Source organism: Paroedura picta, chromosome 12 (genome assembly GCF_049243985.1).
Source record: "Paroedura picta isolate Pp20150507F chromosome 12, Ppicta_v3.0, whole genome shotgun sequence".
Classification (NCBI taxonomy): domain Eukaryota; kingdom Metazoa; phylum Chordata; class Lepidosauria; order Squamata; family Gekkonidae; genus Paroedura; species Paroedura picta.
The window spans coordinates 20,283,789-20,299,758 of NC_135380.1; the positions used below are offsets into that span (position 1 = coordinate 20,283,789).

Genomic DNA, 15,970 nt, shown 5'->3' on the forward strand with positions numbered 1-15,970 from the left:
TATGTAGCTGGGCCAGTGATCTGATCAGATTCAAGGCAGCCTCCTTTGTTCCTAGTTGATGTAGTAGTAATTCTTGTCATTTCCCAGATCTATTAATCTGGTATAATGACCCCTATTAACACACTTTGTTGTATTTTTAGGTTGATGCTTCTAGGCCCATGAGCCAAAGCCCTGAAAGAATCTATTAATCATTTTAATTAGTTTAAGCCCATCTGCACATAAAGCTGTTGTGTTCTCAAGATCAAAGCGTGGAGTAGTGACTTTAATATTTGGGGGCTGTGACAAAGGAACAAGAGAATCTTATCTTTGTTTTGGGCTAATTTGTCTGACATAAACAGCCCTTTGGGACAAACGAAGCATCAATAAAATGTTCTTCAGTGACTTCCTGACGGGTCTCAGTTTTTTCGTGTCTGGTTTTCTGTGTTACCCTCATGTATTCTGTTCCTTACAGAGGAGGGTTAGAAGTTTTGTACCCAGAACTGGGAGATGTTGGCTGTACATATATTCCAAAGTGCAACCAGTACCGAAAGCAGATCAGCAGGGAATGGAGCAGCCCAAATGTCCGATACCAGAAGGCAGACAAGGTAAGACATAAATTATATCTTCATGGGCAGGCATTTGTGATGGTGGCTGAGGATCTACTTGAAGGTGGATCTGTTCTGATGTTGATTGTTTTGCACTTTAAAAAAATTAGTGGTGTCTAGTAAGTCTAAACCTTAAAACTTAAAGCCTCGAAACTGCCCTGGACCCCCACAGCTATTCAGGAGTCACTGTTTAACATTGTGCACCTTTGAACCAAGTTTAATTTTGTTTTATTTCCTCCCTTATGGCCCACTTTTCTTGCTGAGACTCAAGGCAAATGACAGAATTAGCAGACAGTGCAATAAAAGCTGGAAGTCCAGGGTAGCCGCACAGAGACAGGCACAAACCACCTCTTTTCATCTCCGGCCTTGAAAACCCAAGAGGGTTACCATAAATTGATTATATTTTTCCAGCACTTTCCACCACTGCCAATGAGAACTATCAGCTGCCCATGTCAGCACATCAAACTATTGTCACATAGCACTTAGACTAAGATCTGGAAAGCTCAGGTTCAAATCCCCACTCTTCCAGGAAGCTTGCTGAGTGGTCTTGGGCCATTCACATGCTCTCATAGCCGACCTAGCCTACGTGCAGGTTTGTTACAAAGGTAATCTGGAGGAGGGGGAAATGACATAAGTCACTTTGGATCCCCATTGGGGAGCAGGGCAACACAAAAATGAACCCACTAAACAACCCTGTTAAAGGGAAGATCTTTTTCTCCAGGCCTGTTAGCAACCCTAGACCTACAGGGTGTGCAGGTAAGTGTGTGTAGGCAGGGGAAAGAACCGTGATTGCCACTTAGAGTCAGTGGAGGGCAGATGAGAGAAAAGTGTAGTAATAATTTCTGTATGTGCTTTGAGTCAGAATTGTGCATCTGCCTAAACTTAAAAAGATGATTACTGTTCATGATGCAACCACAAAGCTTCGCTAGCATCTGCATTAGGAAAAGCACTGATCAAGCTGCCTCAACATCATACCAGTTCTGCTGATTTCCAGAGCACAACGTTTAACTTGTGTTCCTTCAAATTTTACTTGAAACTTTTCTGTGGGAATGAGGGTCCAGGGGCTAGGGCGACAACGGTAGAAATATTTAAAGGAATCTAGCACCAATCTCTCAGAATGCTTGAAAATGTGAGTGGCCGTATTTAAGACAGGAGGAAAGTGCTCTGCAGTAGCTTGGAGATAGGACTATTGCCACCCTAAAAAGAGATCATGTTCTTAATGCTCCAGCCTCTCCTCTCTTATTTACAAAAACCTCTCTGCTAAGAGAGCTGTGTGGTGCACAGCAGCATCTAGTGACATAATAATGTATTACATTTAAAGGCAAACGTCATAGTTACAACTTAATTGTTCTGAGAACAATTCAAAGAGCACCTCACTACACCCCTTCCATAGGGCAACGTTGGTCAGTTGTCCAGAGGAATGTAGGGCTTGGTCTGAGTGAAGGTTGTTCTCTCCCCAGCCAGGGTGGTGTCATGGTTAAGAGCAGGGGCCTCTGACCTGGAGGGCTGGGTTTGATCCCCCACTCCTCCATATGCAGCCAGCTGGGTGACCTTGTGCTAGTCATAGTTCTCTCGGGGCTGTTTTCACAAAGTTGTTCTGTCAGAGCTCTCTCAGCCTCACCTACCACACAGGGTGTCTGTTGTGGGGAGAGGAAGGGAAGGCGATTGTAAGTTCCTTTGAGACTCCTTTGGACAGTAAAAAGCAAGATGTAAAAACCAATTCTGCTTCTAGTATTGCTTCTTCTCTTGCTCCTGTAGGTTTATTACTGTAACTCCCTTTCTCAACGGGGCAACAGCAGCCTGCTTGTGTGTTTTCCTCTCACCCAGCAGGGATGTTCCCCATACACCAGGGGGAGTCAACCTGTGGTCCTCCAGATGTCCATGGACTACAATTCCCATGAGCCCCTGCCAGAGAATGCTGGCAGGGGCTCATGGAAATTGTAGTTCATGGACATCTGGAGGACCACAGGTTGACTACCCCTGCCATACACCATTGCTACATTTCCAGGCCTAGTTAAGTTAGAGTGCAGTCCTGAGCAGACTTACTCCCTTCTAAGTCCATGGATAGTAAGCAGGCTTAGAAGGATGCAATTTAGCTTGGGGATTTCACTGGTTAAAGCAGTAGTAACACTTAAGTCGGGTGGACTTATTTGAGCAGTTCCTGGCAGCACAAGCCTGTGGTCCACTCACAAAGAAAGAATTATCATACTGCATATTTGGACTTATGATTCTGTTTATTAATTTGCTACTAATTTACTTTCTCCTCGTATCTTATGATTTCTATTCCATTGTCTGAGGAAGTGTACGTACACACGAAAGCTTGCGTCTTGAATAAATCTTTGTTGGTCTTAAAGGTCCCATTGGACTCAAATTTTGTTGTGCTACTTCCGACCAACACGGCTATCCTCTTGAATCTAAACCTAGGCCAGGCTGGGTTATCATGGCTTTACCAGGGGAAACAGTTGCCTATTGAAAGAGAGAGGCTTTGTTTTCCCATTTTGTGTGTGGTATTAAGTGTACTGGGGACAAGCGGAGAGCCAAATCGGGACCCGCGAAGTGCCTCTCGATTGGGCCCTACACTTGTCAGTCAGGGACCAGGGGCCAATCGTTGCCCCCCCCATCCCGGGCAGCGCCCACCCCTGAAACCCTTACTGTTTTATTTATACCACTCCTGTGGAGCGGTTACAGATGTGACCCTGACCATATGCATTTCAGCCAAACGGCCTTCTTCAGTAGTCAAGCTCGATGGCTTAAATATCGCAGTATTAATACAATGGTTTCTAAAACTTGGACCAAATTAGTTATGTGTTATCTGTGATGAGAGGCAGAGATATAATTTCAGAGGCCTCATGTAGATAAAAGTCTGCCTTCGTTGAATACATGCATTTTGAATGGTATTCTGATAGGATACCTTCCTATCCTGGTCCAAGGAAATACAGTACAGATGCAGTATGCAGCCAATGTTATTGTAGTAGTATCTTTTTTGGTTATTTAATAAAGAATTTATACAGTGGTTGTTGCAATACTCTTTAGCAGTGAGTTCCACAAATTCATTATGCATTGTTTGAAGATACACTAAGAGCCATTATGGTTTGGGGATTACAATGTAGGCCTGGGACCAAGGATACCTGGGCTCAAGTCCTGCATAATCCTAAAAGCTCACTGGGTAACCTTGGGCCAGTCAATCTTCCTCAGCTTCACAGGGCTGTTGTAAGGATGAATTTTGAAGCGGCTCTGAGTTCCTTGGCAGAAGGGAAGGATGAAACTGTGGGCAATGGATGCTTCCTTTGTTTGGTCCTGAAATCTGTTGCATCTCAACTTCATTTGGCAACCCCCAAATTGTGCTATTTTGGGAGAGGAAGGGGGAAGCTCTCTTTGGTCGATTCTGGGCTGCCACCAGTGCATTACTACGGAGCTGCATGCTCTGCAGCGTACATGAAGCATGATTGAAAACTTCCTAGCCTGGTAAACTTTGAATGAACTTCCAGTTCACTGGGAAACTTGAATGAAAGCAGGTTCTTGGTAGACTTTGGAGTTTGCCTCCTCCTCACAAAGTGTGCTTTAAATCATGGCTTAGAATGCTGATTTGTCAGAGAGAAACAAACTCCAAGATGTCCAGGTGCCTGTATTGGGTGTCAGTTAATTTGAAGTCAAGGCCTTCCAAACCAGGATGATTTATATCCCCTTCCATACATGGAACAAGGAGCAAGCTCAAAGGGCCCATCACAAACAAGCAACTTTGCTATGAATTGTGAGTGCTGCCTTTCTCTCTGTTCTAAATTATGGGCAATAGGATACTTGGATTCTGTGACTGGGGCTTCCAGGGTTTTTTTTCCTTGGTAATTAACAACTGTGCAGCAGCCTTGTATGAATCCCAACTTGGAATCCTCACCTCCCTGGGGAGATGCTATTTGTTTGCAGGAGTGGGCAACTGTGGCCCTCCAGATGTCCATGGACTACAATTTCCATGAGCCCCTGCCAGCCAATGCTGGCAGGAGCTCATGGGAACTGCAGTCCATGGACATCTGGAGGGCCACAGTTGCCCATCCCTGGTTTAAGGAATTTCTGTACTGCTTTTTCCCCCTCAAAGGAACTCAAGAGGTATATAGAAATAGAAATCTACACAATACAAAGTGACAAATGGAAACAGTACAACTTAAATAAGCCAAGCATATAAAATCCTGGAGAGGTTCGGATTCATTGGGCTGGTTTATGCAGGGCATGGGTGAAGAAGACCCCTTTGGCTTTTGTCCTTCGCTGTGTGACCCGGAGCTCGTGAATCCAGCCAGGCCCAAATTAGACCCTTGCAAGCAGTGAGAAATAGCCATAGCCAGGATGGTATTCTGCCTCAGCTAGCAGGCTCTTCCTTATTTCTTTCCCTTCCCCAAAATACCTGTGGCTAGACCCAGGCTTTCAATGCCTGCCAGCATACGGTATGCAGCAATGGCTAGTAATTCTCCTCGTATCAGTAGGGACTGCTTTGTTGGACAGCCCTGTAGATGGCAGCATTACCCTTAAAGTTTCACCCGCAATATTCGCCTTTGAGATCTCCCACAGGCTGCTAGAGTTAACTCTGCCATGGGATCTTTCCCACTTGCAAGTGGGCAGCATCTCTGACTCTTTCTGCCTCCTCCAAAAGGTTCCATCATGCTGCAGTTGTCTTAAGTATTATGAAAGCAGCCTGCAGTTTCCCTCCACTCCTGCCGCAAACCAGCTCCTGGGGTTCTCATTTAAAAATACCGTTCCCATTGTTTCTTAGCTTAGGTGAACTCTGACACAGCAGTGACCTGGAGGATGCAGGCCGTTATACTTTGGTAAGTCCTATCTTCATATTATTTTGATTTCTAGGCCACCGTGTTAATAAATCTCAGAAGGGGAAGGGGGAGTTGCCGTCAATCCGCATTATTTCACAAAAAGAGGCCAGAGCACTAAAGCCTAAGAGAAACTTGTACGGCGAAGAGCCAGGCAAGGCACAAGCAATGCTTTTAGGATTGCAAACACAAGAGCAGCACTGAGAGACTATTGACCGTTATGATCCTTGAGACTTCCATCAGAGACCTCTACCCTTTGTGCCCCTAGCCCTTCAGAGGCCAGCTGTGGTGGTGCCTCACCTCTAGACTCCCCCCCCCCCAGCATCCCTTTGGTTGATATCTGGTTCTCTTGAGGTTTTGGTGCCAAATCAAAGTCATTTGTCTTTCCAGTTTGGTGTAGTGGTTAGGAGTGCGGACTTCTAATCTGGCATGCCGGGTTCGATTCTGCGCTCCCCCACATGCAACCAGCTGGGTGACCTTGGGCTCGCCACGGCACTGATAAAACTGTTCTGACCTAGCAGTGATATCAGCGCTCTCTCAGCCTCACCCACCCCACAGGGTGTCTGTTGTGGGGAGAGGAATGGGAAGGCGACTGTAAGCCGCTTTGAGCCTCCTTCGTGTAGGGAAAAGCGGCATATAAGAGCCAACTCTTCTTCTTCTTCTTCCTTCTGTCTTAGGCCATCAGAAGTGCTGTATTGCCCTGTTAATATAACTTGTGGTGGAGGCCTATTGGCTCCTCCTTTGTGGTGTGATTTCTAAGCTTTTAGGAGCCAAGTTACTTTGAAGAGCAGTCTGCTCCCACATACTCCTGCCTGTCTATTGAGGGCCCTTCTCCCTGTGCCTTCTGAAATGGCTCCATGGCCTTTGGAAGGCCCTTCCTGCAGGTGTTTGCCTAGTTTCTAATTTGCTTGGATTTTGGTGCAGGGTGAAAATGTTACTGTTCAACAACAAGGTAGTCATTTGTACTGTATGTCTTGTGAGCTGCTTCAAAAACCTTGGTTGTGAGGCAATGTCAGTATTGTAAATAAATAAATCTATCCTAGGTGCTCTGAAGAATAAACCTTTCCCTATCGGTGAATCTCTGCCCATGTAGTTATCTTTAATGGCTCAAATGTGATCTGGCTTTAAAAAGGGGGGCTGGACAGGATTTACTCTGCTATCCCCCACTGGCAAATGCTGGCAGGGGCTCATGGGAATTGGAGTCCGTGGACATCTGGAGGACCACGTTGACTACCCCTGGTCTTGGATGTACTCCAGTTTGAAATGTCAACAAGTATGCATATCTTACAAGCATTTGTTGTGGTTGTTTTGTTTTGTGACAAATCAGACATACATGTGCTACTGAAGAGTAACCACTTGTGGTGTGAAAAACAGTAGGAGGAAGTGATTGCATTCAGACACAGTCTTGGTTAGCCATGGCATCTGAAGGCAGACAGTTGAAAACACTGTGGTTTGTTGCTCAGGATGATACCCAGACGAAACACTGCAACTTTTATAAACTGTGGTTGCTTGGAACGTCTGAATTTGCAAACCCCAGTTTGTTGAATAGGATCGACCATGATGGCTCCTTGGTTACTGAGATTACAGTACTGGGGGGATATCCCTCCAAAGATGGTAGGATAGCCATCTTTAGCTTGGGAAATTCCTGGAGCTTTGGAGGTGGTGCCTGAGAAGGAACCTTATTAGAGATCTGATGTTACTTTGGGACTCTTGGTTCCTTTTAGGTCTGCCCCTGAAAGTTTCTCCTGGAGAAATAATCTGTGTAGTCTGGAAATCCGCTGTAAATACAGGCGAGCTCTAAGCCCTACGTTAGAAAAACTGAGGTTTCTACACACACACAAAAAGGATTTGTTACTTATGTCTGGAGTCTAAGAAGATTTTGTTACCCAAACCATTATTTAATTTGACTCCTAAATCCTGTTAGTAGTTCCATAAACACCTGGAGACTTTTGTTAGAAGAACTTCTTTTATGGGGTTCTAAAATAATAGTTTTTGGCTAAGGATTTGGAACCTGTGAAGCTTCCAGCCATTTCTGCAAGAGAAGTTGCTCATGATGAAAAGGATCTTAATGAGGATCTGTACTTTCCATCAATGTTCCCAGTTGGCTCTGCTTTAAATAGAAATATATAATTTTGCCTGTTTCTGTTCAATAGAAATCTTACTCTTTTTTACTGCAGAATTTAAGTCAGCCAGCAGGGCGAGCTCTGCAGATAGAGGATGCCTGACATTTCCGGTCTGAAACCTACATGTGGCTCCCAAAAAGATTGGTAGACTTCCAAGCAAGTCCCTTTTGAGTGAAGCTGAATAGTACACAATGTACTAATCTTTGTAGCATGTGGCAATATTTTTTTAACTTTAGACAAACGAAAGAAGTGCCATGAAATCAGAAGCAGAAAGCTGTATCTGAGATCTAAACTCCCTGTGCTTATTTGTTTTTTTACTGTATATGTAGTGTTATATATATTATTAATTTATTATTATTTATTTTATTAATTTATACTTATATACCACCCTCCCCGAAGAAGGGGGGTACCAATAAGGCATATAAATAAGCAGACAGGCTCATGACAGATGGAAACATTAAAAAATATACAGGAACATCTGAAAGAAAGAAAACTTGGAATGTCATATACACTTTGGAATGTCTTGGGATGGTTCTGAAGTCGACGGAGCCCTCCTAATTTCCCCCTCACCAAAGTGGATGGCCTTGCAGGTGAGACCAAAGCTAGAATATGAACCAAGCAGTGCTGAGGGTTCTTTTGCGTGTCCAGGAGCATTCTAAGCCTGTAATAAGCCTGTGTTTGTGTACGAGTGCATGCATGGATGGGAATGCAGCAAAAAAGTGCATACTGTTAAAGATGGTAATATTAGACTTAATGGGGAAACCTTTTGACAGTCTTTAAGGGAAGCTGTTCTAGAGGGGGATGAAGGATTGTGATTTTTATTGCAATTCTGTTTTTAAAAACTCAGGCATTCAGAGTCATAATAATCAAATGGAAATACCGTCCTCTGAAGTGCAGGGATGTGAGATCTGCCGGTATAGTTTGCTGCCAGCATTGGAGCAAGCAGGTTTAGCCTTGTACAACCTTTTTACTGAGAGAGTGACCTTTGGGGAGATGAACAACGAAGCCCACATTTCCCCCCTGATTGCTCATAAACGGATTTAAGACACTGCTGCTGCACTTGAGTTATGAAAAGAAGACACAGTAGAAGGGAGCTGCTTCTAGGATTTAGACCCACTTCATTCACACTCCTATTCATGTTTAAAAAAGGGGGGGGGAGAACTTTTGTGGGTTTTTTTTAACTAAATCGCCTTTTTCTTCAAGCCTGTTGTTTCAAGTGATCCTAGAACAGAGGTCAGTAGCTTTTGTCCCTTGGGCCAAATCAGTCCTGTAAGGCAGGGGTAGTCAACCTGTGGTCCTCCAGATGTTTGCGGACTACAATTCCCACGAGCCCCTGCCAGCAAATGCTGGCAGGGGCTCGTGGGAATTGTAGTCCGCAAACATCTGGAGGACCACAGGTTGACTACCCCTGCTGTAGAGCCTCCATTGTTGCAATGGAAGTTTGCGACTGTGTTGAGAAAGCAGGGGGCTGTGAATTCAATACCTAGTTGGTGGCTCCCTGTGAGAAGGGCTGGCCCACTACCTAGGGATGCCGGATCCCAGTTGGGAAACGTGGAGTCTAAGGAGGACAGGGACCATCCATTTTCTCCAAGGGGATTGGCCTCTGTCATCTGGAAGTAAGCTCTAATTCTGGGGGAATTTGGCCCACCTGGAGGCAGGCATCTCTACTGCCACCTCATACCACTCCTTCAGTGAAAAATGGCTGACTAGAGTACTTCAGATAACTCAGTGAGGGGCAGATATATAAGATGGTTTAACACAGATAATGGAGGTAAAGAAAAGAATCATGCTTTGATTGTGAACAGCGCTATTGAACAAGGATGCAGTACTTCAGAATTACATGTGTGCAGCCCAGTAATACAGAACTTGATGCCAGGAAGATGTGTTACCATTTTTCAGGTTCAAAATTATACCACTTCTCTCAGAAAATGTGATATCCAAATTGGGAGAATGCTACGGTTAGAGATCTGTCCCTGCTTAGTTGTGTGCTGATAAGAAAAGAGGAACTGTAATCTTGGGGGAAGAAAAGCAGAACTAGTGAAATTAGTTAAAACATTCTAATCCATCTGAAACTTTCAGCAAGCTGGTAGGATCAAGGCTTTGCAGAAAGTCCGTCCCTATGTCGTCTATGAGCTCCGATGATCTTGAAGTTATGCCTTTATAAAGCTGCTCTCCCCACCAATTAATTAGGAGCAGAAATTAAGCTCTGCTGCTACCTATTTTTTTTAAAGAAGCAAAACCTCCTTGGGAGTTCTTCACAGAACTTTCACCGTCTTCTCTTGTAAAGCTCTCAGTATATACATATATATGCTGTAAGACCCAGTCATGAGGTGAAATTTAAACTATAGTTTTCTTTACTCCACTACACTGACTCTTCTGGGTTTCTTTATATAGGGAAGGAGTAAACAACAGTCCCCCGCCCCCCCTATGTTTTGTTTTCACATAATTTTCAACTCATAATCCAAATTTCCTCGTGCTAGGGGAAGCACAACTCTGTGTAGGTGTGCTAGAAATCCATTTGATCTGGAAAAAAAGTGGAACTGAAAAGAATACAGTTGGGTTATTTGATATGGGAACTTTTAGTTCTGGATGCTTGGACTCCAAGCTGGGCCCAAAATGTTCTAAGTGTAAGTGGAGAAAACGTGTCTTTATTGTCATTAATATTGGCTGGGTAATGCAAGTAACACTGCATGCGTTCTGTGAAAGCGAGCCATCTACATGGGACATAAGAGATTTTTGTAAAAATTGGGATGTCTAAAAATGCACAGTCTTGAACTGCAGCACTAGTTATAGGCCAGGCTTTTGTGCCTCTAGTTAGGGGGGTGATTATCAATCTAAACCAAGCTCCTGACAGGGCGGTTTCTCAGTGGAATAGGCTTCCTCAGGAGGTGGTGGGGTCTCCATCTTTGGAAATTTTTAAACAGAGGCTGGATAGCCATCTGACGGAGAGGCTGATTCTGTGATAGCTCTCAAGGTGACAGTGGATGAGCGATAAGGTTGTGAGTGTCCTGCATAGTGCAGGGGATTGGGCTAGATGACCCAAGAGGTCCCTTCCAACTCTATTATTCTATGATTCTATGTCATAGAATCACAGATTCTGTTCTAAAGTTCATGGGGTGTGTTGTGTATGTGATAGGTTGAGGGGAGACAATGTACCTTAAACATATACCGATTCTTGTGGCTGTATAATATTCCCTTTTATTAACCTCTCGCTTGGTCAAACCAACTTGTGTAAGCTGTGCACACTCCGAGCGTATGTTTAATATCACATAAATGTTGGAATGTCAGTTGGGCTCTCCAGAGCCCCGAGAAGCTCTAGCCATTGCTGTGGCTTCTGAGAATGGAGGACAACTACTTGTCAGAAAAGCTCACCTGTTGTCCACTAGACCTTCTTTTGTGTTGGATACACACTTGTTTGAGCAGGAAGTTCAAGTCAAGCAGGGAACATCTGGGAAGACGCCCTCCCTTGTCTTGCAGACACCTCAATATTGCTTTGCTCAACCAAAAATAAATTGGAAAAGAAAATTGGACATTGCATCAATTTGGAGCAAGTTTATAAATTCTACAGCTAAGCAATCCCAATAGAAAATGATAGATCGCCGGCGAACGTGGAGTCCCGGTGGTGATGTATAGTCGCATTAGCCGAAATGCCGTATTACATGATTCTGCTTTATTACCAGTGTTGGTGGCAGACAGAAAAACAGATTACACTTGAGATCAAATCGATAGGAACTTTATTTACTGGCCTTTTAAAAACATATTTCTGCACTTTATAAAAACATACGGTAGATGCTATTGATAGAGCTTGTCTGCTTGTTAAAAAGCAATTTACCCGCAGCGATGTTTTTAAGCTGCAATTTACGGCATTACCTTTTACCTACTCTTGCACGATTCTCTTTTTATCATTGCCTTTGATGACTTCCTCAGAGGGATTCTGTGGACTCCAGCCATATTCACTGAGGGCAAGAAAGTCTCGTGGTTCAGTTGCATTTGGCTTTACTTCTGCCTCCCTGTGGTAATTGAGCTGATGAGGGCATATCCTAAGAGGCTTTCTGCATGGACCAGTTGCTCCCATGCAAACCTGCCTGCCCTCCAGCGAGCCTTGGAAGCTCTGCTTTTTCCTCCCCCCCCCTTTTTCCTCACCTCTGGAGGTGAGGTGAGGTGGGGCATTGTGGTGCTCTACATATGCTATTCCCTCCCTGCACTGATTTGCCTGATGCCTCCGTTGCTGAGCTCCAGGTGACGGGTGTGATCTTTCATTTTTCCTACCAGGCTTTTAATGGAATCAAAGTCTAGCTTCTCCTCCTGCTTAAAATTTTGATCTCTAACTGACTGAGGCCCTGGAAGGGGTGGTGGCTCAGTGGTAATGTCATCTGCTTTACATGCAGAAGGTCCAATGATCAATTCCTGTCATCTCCGGCTTAAAAGGACCAGGTCCTAGGCGATGTGAAAAAACATCTTCTGAGACTCTGGCATTTCAGTGGCATTCGTAGTACACAATGCTGACATTGATCGATTGATGCTGTGACAGAAGCCACTATGTGTTTTTGCCCTGATCTTTCCAGCTTCTAAAAAAGGGAAATAGAAGCTGTGAGGAGCCTCAAACTGGGGTTGTGGGGCAGGTGGAGAGAGGACTTGAGAGGTAGTCAAACTGCGGCCGTCCAGGTCCATGGACTACAATTCCCATGAGCCCCTGCCAGCGAATGCTGGCAGGGGCTCATGGGAATTGTAGTCCATGGACATCTGGACGGCCGATGCTTGACTACCCTTGGCTTAAGCCTTCCTTGTATGTGCTGTTTTATGCATTAAAACTTCATTCACCAACACATGTTCGTTTGGGGAGCAGATAGTGACAGGCCCCCACTGCCTCCTCCCCCACTGCAGACCAGTGGAAAAGCCTTACGGAGGGTTCGATTCCACCAATGCAAGTGCGTGGGGGAAGGGTTAAATCCCTTCTCCCTTTGCCCCGTTCTGCAAACTGGGGATTCTGTGTACCTGCTATTTCCACTTTGAAAATGCCTGGAAGGTTTGTTGCAGCACTGCTTCTGAACAGAACTCTTTGATTTTTGTGACAGGATACTATTTGCTGCACAATAGTAGTTGAGTCTGCAGCAAGTACCAGGTGATGTTATTTAAAGTAATATTATGAAAAATTTCCACTGTCCCTTTGACAAACTGAGGGATGGTCATCGCCCATGGATATGGCCCTGTCCAGTTTTTCCTTTATGTAATCTTTTGGCCATAAAAAATTCAAATGGGATTATTTCATGGCTATCCTGGAATTTGCATTTTCAGTATATTTATTTAGATTTATATACAGCCCTTCCCGAAGGCTCAGGATATAGATATTGCCTCTAAATTCTGCAATACGAATTTAGCCCTAGAGCTTCCTTTTTGAGCTCAAGAGAAGCATTCCAGTGGATCCTTTATCCCTTTACTTAAAAAAAAAAAAAGCGATCCCTTTCTCTCAACTATGCTTCTGTAATAGCTTGCTGTATATTACCCAGATAAAGGATACATTAGGCAGGCTACATAATTGTCATGTTTCTGTTTCTTCCGAGTATTTTAAATCCATTTCATTTCCTCCCTCTGTATACAATCATTTACTTTCTTCATTTCCACAGTCTGCAAATAGGTGAATGTGCTGAAAGTGAATGGAAGGTATGCTGTGGTTTAAGGTGGTGCAGATAGCGCATGGGAAAGATAGCATCTCAACATTACTCCCAGTTGACAGACAGGGAAGTCATAGAATCATAGAGTTGGAAGGGGCCATACAGGCCATCTAGTCTAACCCCCTGCTCAACGCAGGATCAGCCCAAAGCATCCTAAAGTCATCAGAACCTGTCCTGGAGAACAAACTTACTTTATTTTCACTAAGAATGCACGGCGGCAACTTACTGTGGCCGCCATTAATGAAGTGTCAGGGCGGGGCAAAAAGGACGGTGTGCTATGTGGAGTGCTCCTGGGAGGGGCTGGGCATGCACGGCATGGGGGTGCTGCATCAGAGGTGGGGGGGAGAGGAGCCAGTATGTGGCGCATATAAGGTGCCATGTGCTCGCAGGCAGCCCCTTTCCTCCCCGGCCAGCTTGCAGGCAGCTTCAGAGGGTAGCTGTATTGGTCTGCAGCAGAACGGCTACATTTGAGTCCAGTAGTACCTTAAGAGACCAATAAGATTTTCATTGCATGAGTTTTCAAGAAGTTTCTGAGCATTGACTCTCAAAAACTCACGCACTGAAAATCTCATTTTCCTAGCTGCTACTTGCCTTGAAATCTGCTTGAAATAACTAATCTGGCTCTAAAAAATTGGAAATTATCCATCCTAGAGAGGATGAGAGGTAGTAATAAACCACTTTGGGGTTCCCAAGTGAAAAAGCACATGGGGTAACTGTGCCATGTGCTCTTTGTGTCTAGCAGAGTTGCTGGTGCTCTTAGCATAAGAACCTCCTTTCATGAATAATCGTGGCAGAAATGTCACTTCTCATCTGTGTTATTATCTACACTCCAACCAGAGGCCTAACCATCCCAGACAAACCACATTCTACCCCTGCAGGCAGGACAGGAAGAGACAGACAGAGAAACACGAGAGAGAGATGTGAAAGATCTAATAGGGCATGCCCTGTCCATTTCCTCTGTCCTTAGAACATGCATTTTAAGGAGAGAATTGAGCCTCTTCTTGAAGCCGCAGCGTTTTGATGGGTTCTACTTTGATCCATGCAAACATTATATAGTAATCAAAGGTTTAAACTGCCATGGATGAAATAATTGCTTAACAATCGCACAAAAACAGAATGATTCAACAAATGACAATTAGGCCTTGTGATATACAGAACAGATGCATTCAGTGTACCATATTATAATGTGCTAATAAGAGATTGACAGTGCAATAATGGAAGAGTACAGCTACTCAGCCTATAATTCTAAAGCAAATGTGAGGTTGTCCACAAAACTCAAATCCCAATAGGCTGCAAAATTAGAGGTAACATGGCATAGGGGTCAAAAGGACTCGTTAGCAGGTTGACTGTGAAATTCTTGGCACTGGACTTTTTTTTTTCTTTTGGTTACACTATGCCATTGCAACTTTTAAATGCAAAACTGCCATGTGAGTATCTGCATATTACAAGACAGCACTGAACTGAAAGAAAGAGTGTTACTTCTTAGCAACAGTCACTCTCTTTAACAGCCTGGGCTGGAACAGGAATTTGCCAACCTCCCTTTGCAGTGCAAAAGCCCCTGGAACTTGTGTGGAGAAAGGCAGGCACATCAGATATTGTTACTGTAAAGGACTAGATAGATGAATGAGACAACAGAGTCAGGAACCAAATGAGATTAAGACTGATAGGTGCACGGAACCCTAATTGGCATTCCCCATGGGTGTCGGAGAGGCCCTAGCCCCTAAATGCTACTGATGGGTGATGGGTGCCCTATAGCTCTGTCTTTGGCAATTAAAGAAAACTGGCATGTGCCTGCCTCCAGTGAGGCAAAGGAGAGGCAAGGGACCTTTGTAAGGGAGGCAGGCGGCCAATGTGCGTTGAACCCTGTCCGTCAGGTCACATTGTAGAGCAACCAAGCATTTACGAGCTGTTGATGTGCTTATTAGTTGCATGATCTTTTTTTTTTAATGTCACGCAAGTCACAGCCGACTTCTGGCCACTCCATAAGGTTTATACGGCGAGACATGTTCAGAGGTGGTTTGCTGTTGTCCGGCTTTGTGTAGCAGCCCTAGAATTCCTTGGTGGTCCCCCATCTAAATACTTACTGGGGCTGACCCCGCCTAGCATCTGAGATCTGATGAGATCCAGCTAATGGGGGCCGTTGATATGCAATGGGGCTGCCTAAATGTTTACTTAGACCAGGGGTAGTCAAACTGCGGCCCTCCAGATGTCCATGGACTACAATTCCCAGGAGCCCCTGCCAGCGAATGCTGGCAGGGGCTCCTGGGAATTGTAGTCCATGGACATCTGGAGGGCTGCAGTTTGACTACCCCTGACTTAAACACTAGAACACTACAACCTTCATGTCGCCAAGGGAACCACACCTGTTTGCAGGAGGACTTCCCTTGTCCTTCATGTTGTGTGAATCAAATGGCTCATGTTCAGAAGCAGAAGCCACATCGGATCTTTTATTCGGACCAACCCCAAAGATACAAAACAGCGTGTAAATTTCTCCAGAACATTTTGCCAGGCTGAAAGTTAAAAGTAAAAGAAGGGATGCGTGCTTCCTTTTTTAAAAAGTTTGTTCCCCTTCTTCCGAACATCCCTGGCATTGGTGCCATCTGAGAGCAGTTAGCCCCTTGAAGTCAACTACGCATTCCATTCAGGAGGTGTTAATATCATCGTGACCTGGGGCCTTTTCGCACAGGGATCTTTGTTGCAAATTGTTTGCGGAATGAAAAATCGCCATTTAAAATAGTGGAATTCGTCGTTATGCATACCTGCCTTTGTAGTGGAATCAG

General features: G+C 44.6%; 1 protein-coding gene across 5 annotated transcripts in view; it reads left to right on the forward strand.

The window, feature by feature from the left end:
* Positions 1–15,970, forward strand: part of PEBP4 (phosphatidylethanolamine binding protein 4) — a 241,723-nt gene that overhangs the window by 19,566 nt on the left and 206,187 nt on the right. For all 5 annotated transcript variants that reach the window (XM_077306218.1, XM_077306223.1, XM_077306222.1 and 2 more), the window contains exon 3: positions 452–584. In XM_077306218.1, the coding sequence (XP_077162333.1) occupies positions 452–584 (133 nt within the window). The remainder of the gene's footprint in view (positions 1–451; positions 585–15,970) is intronic.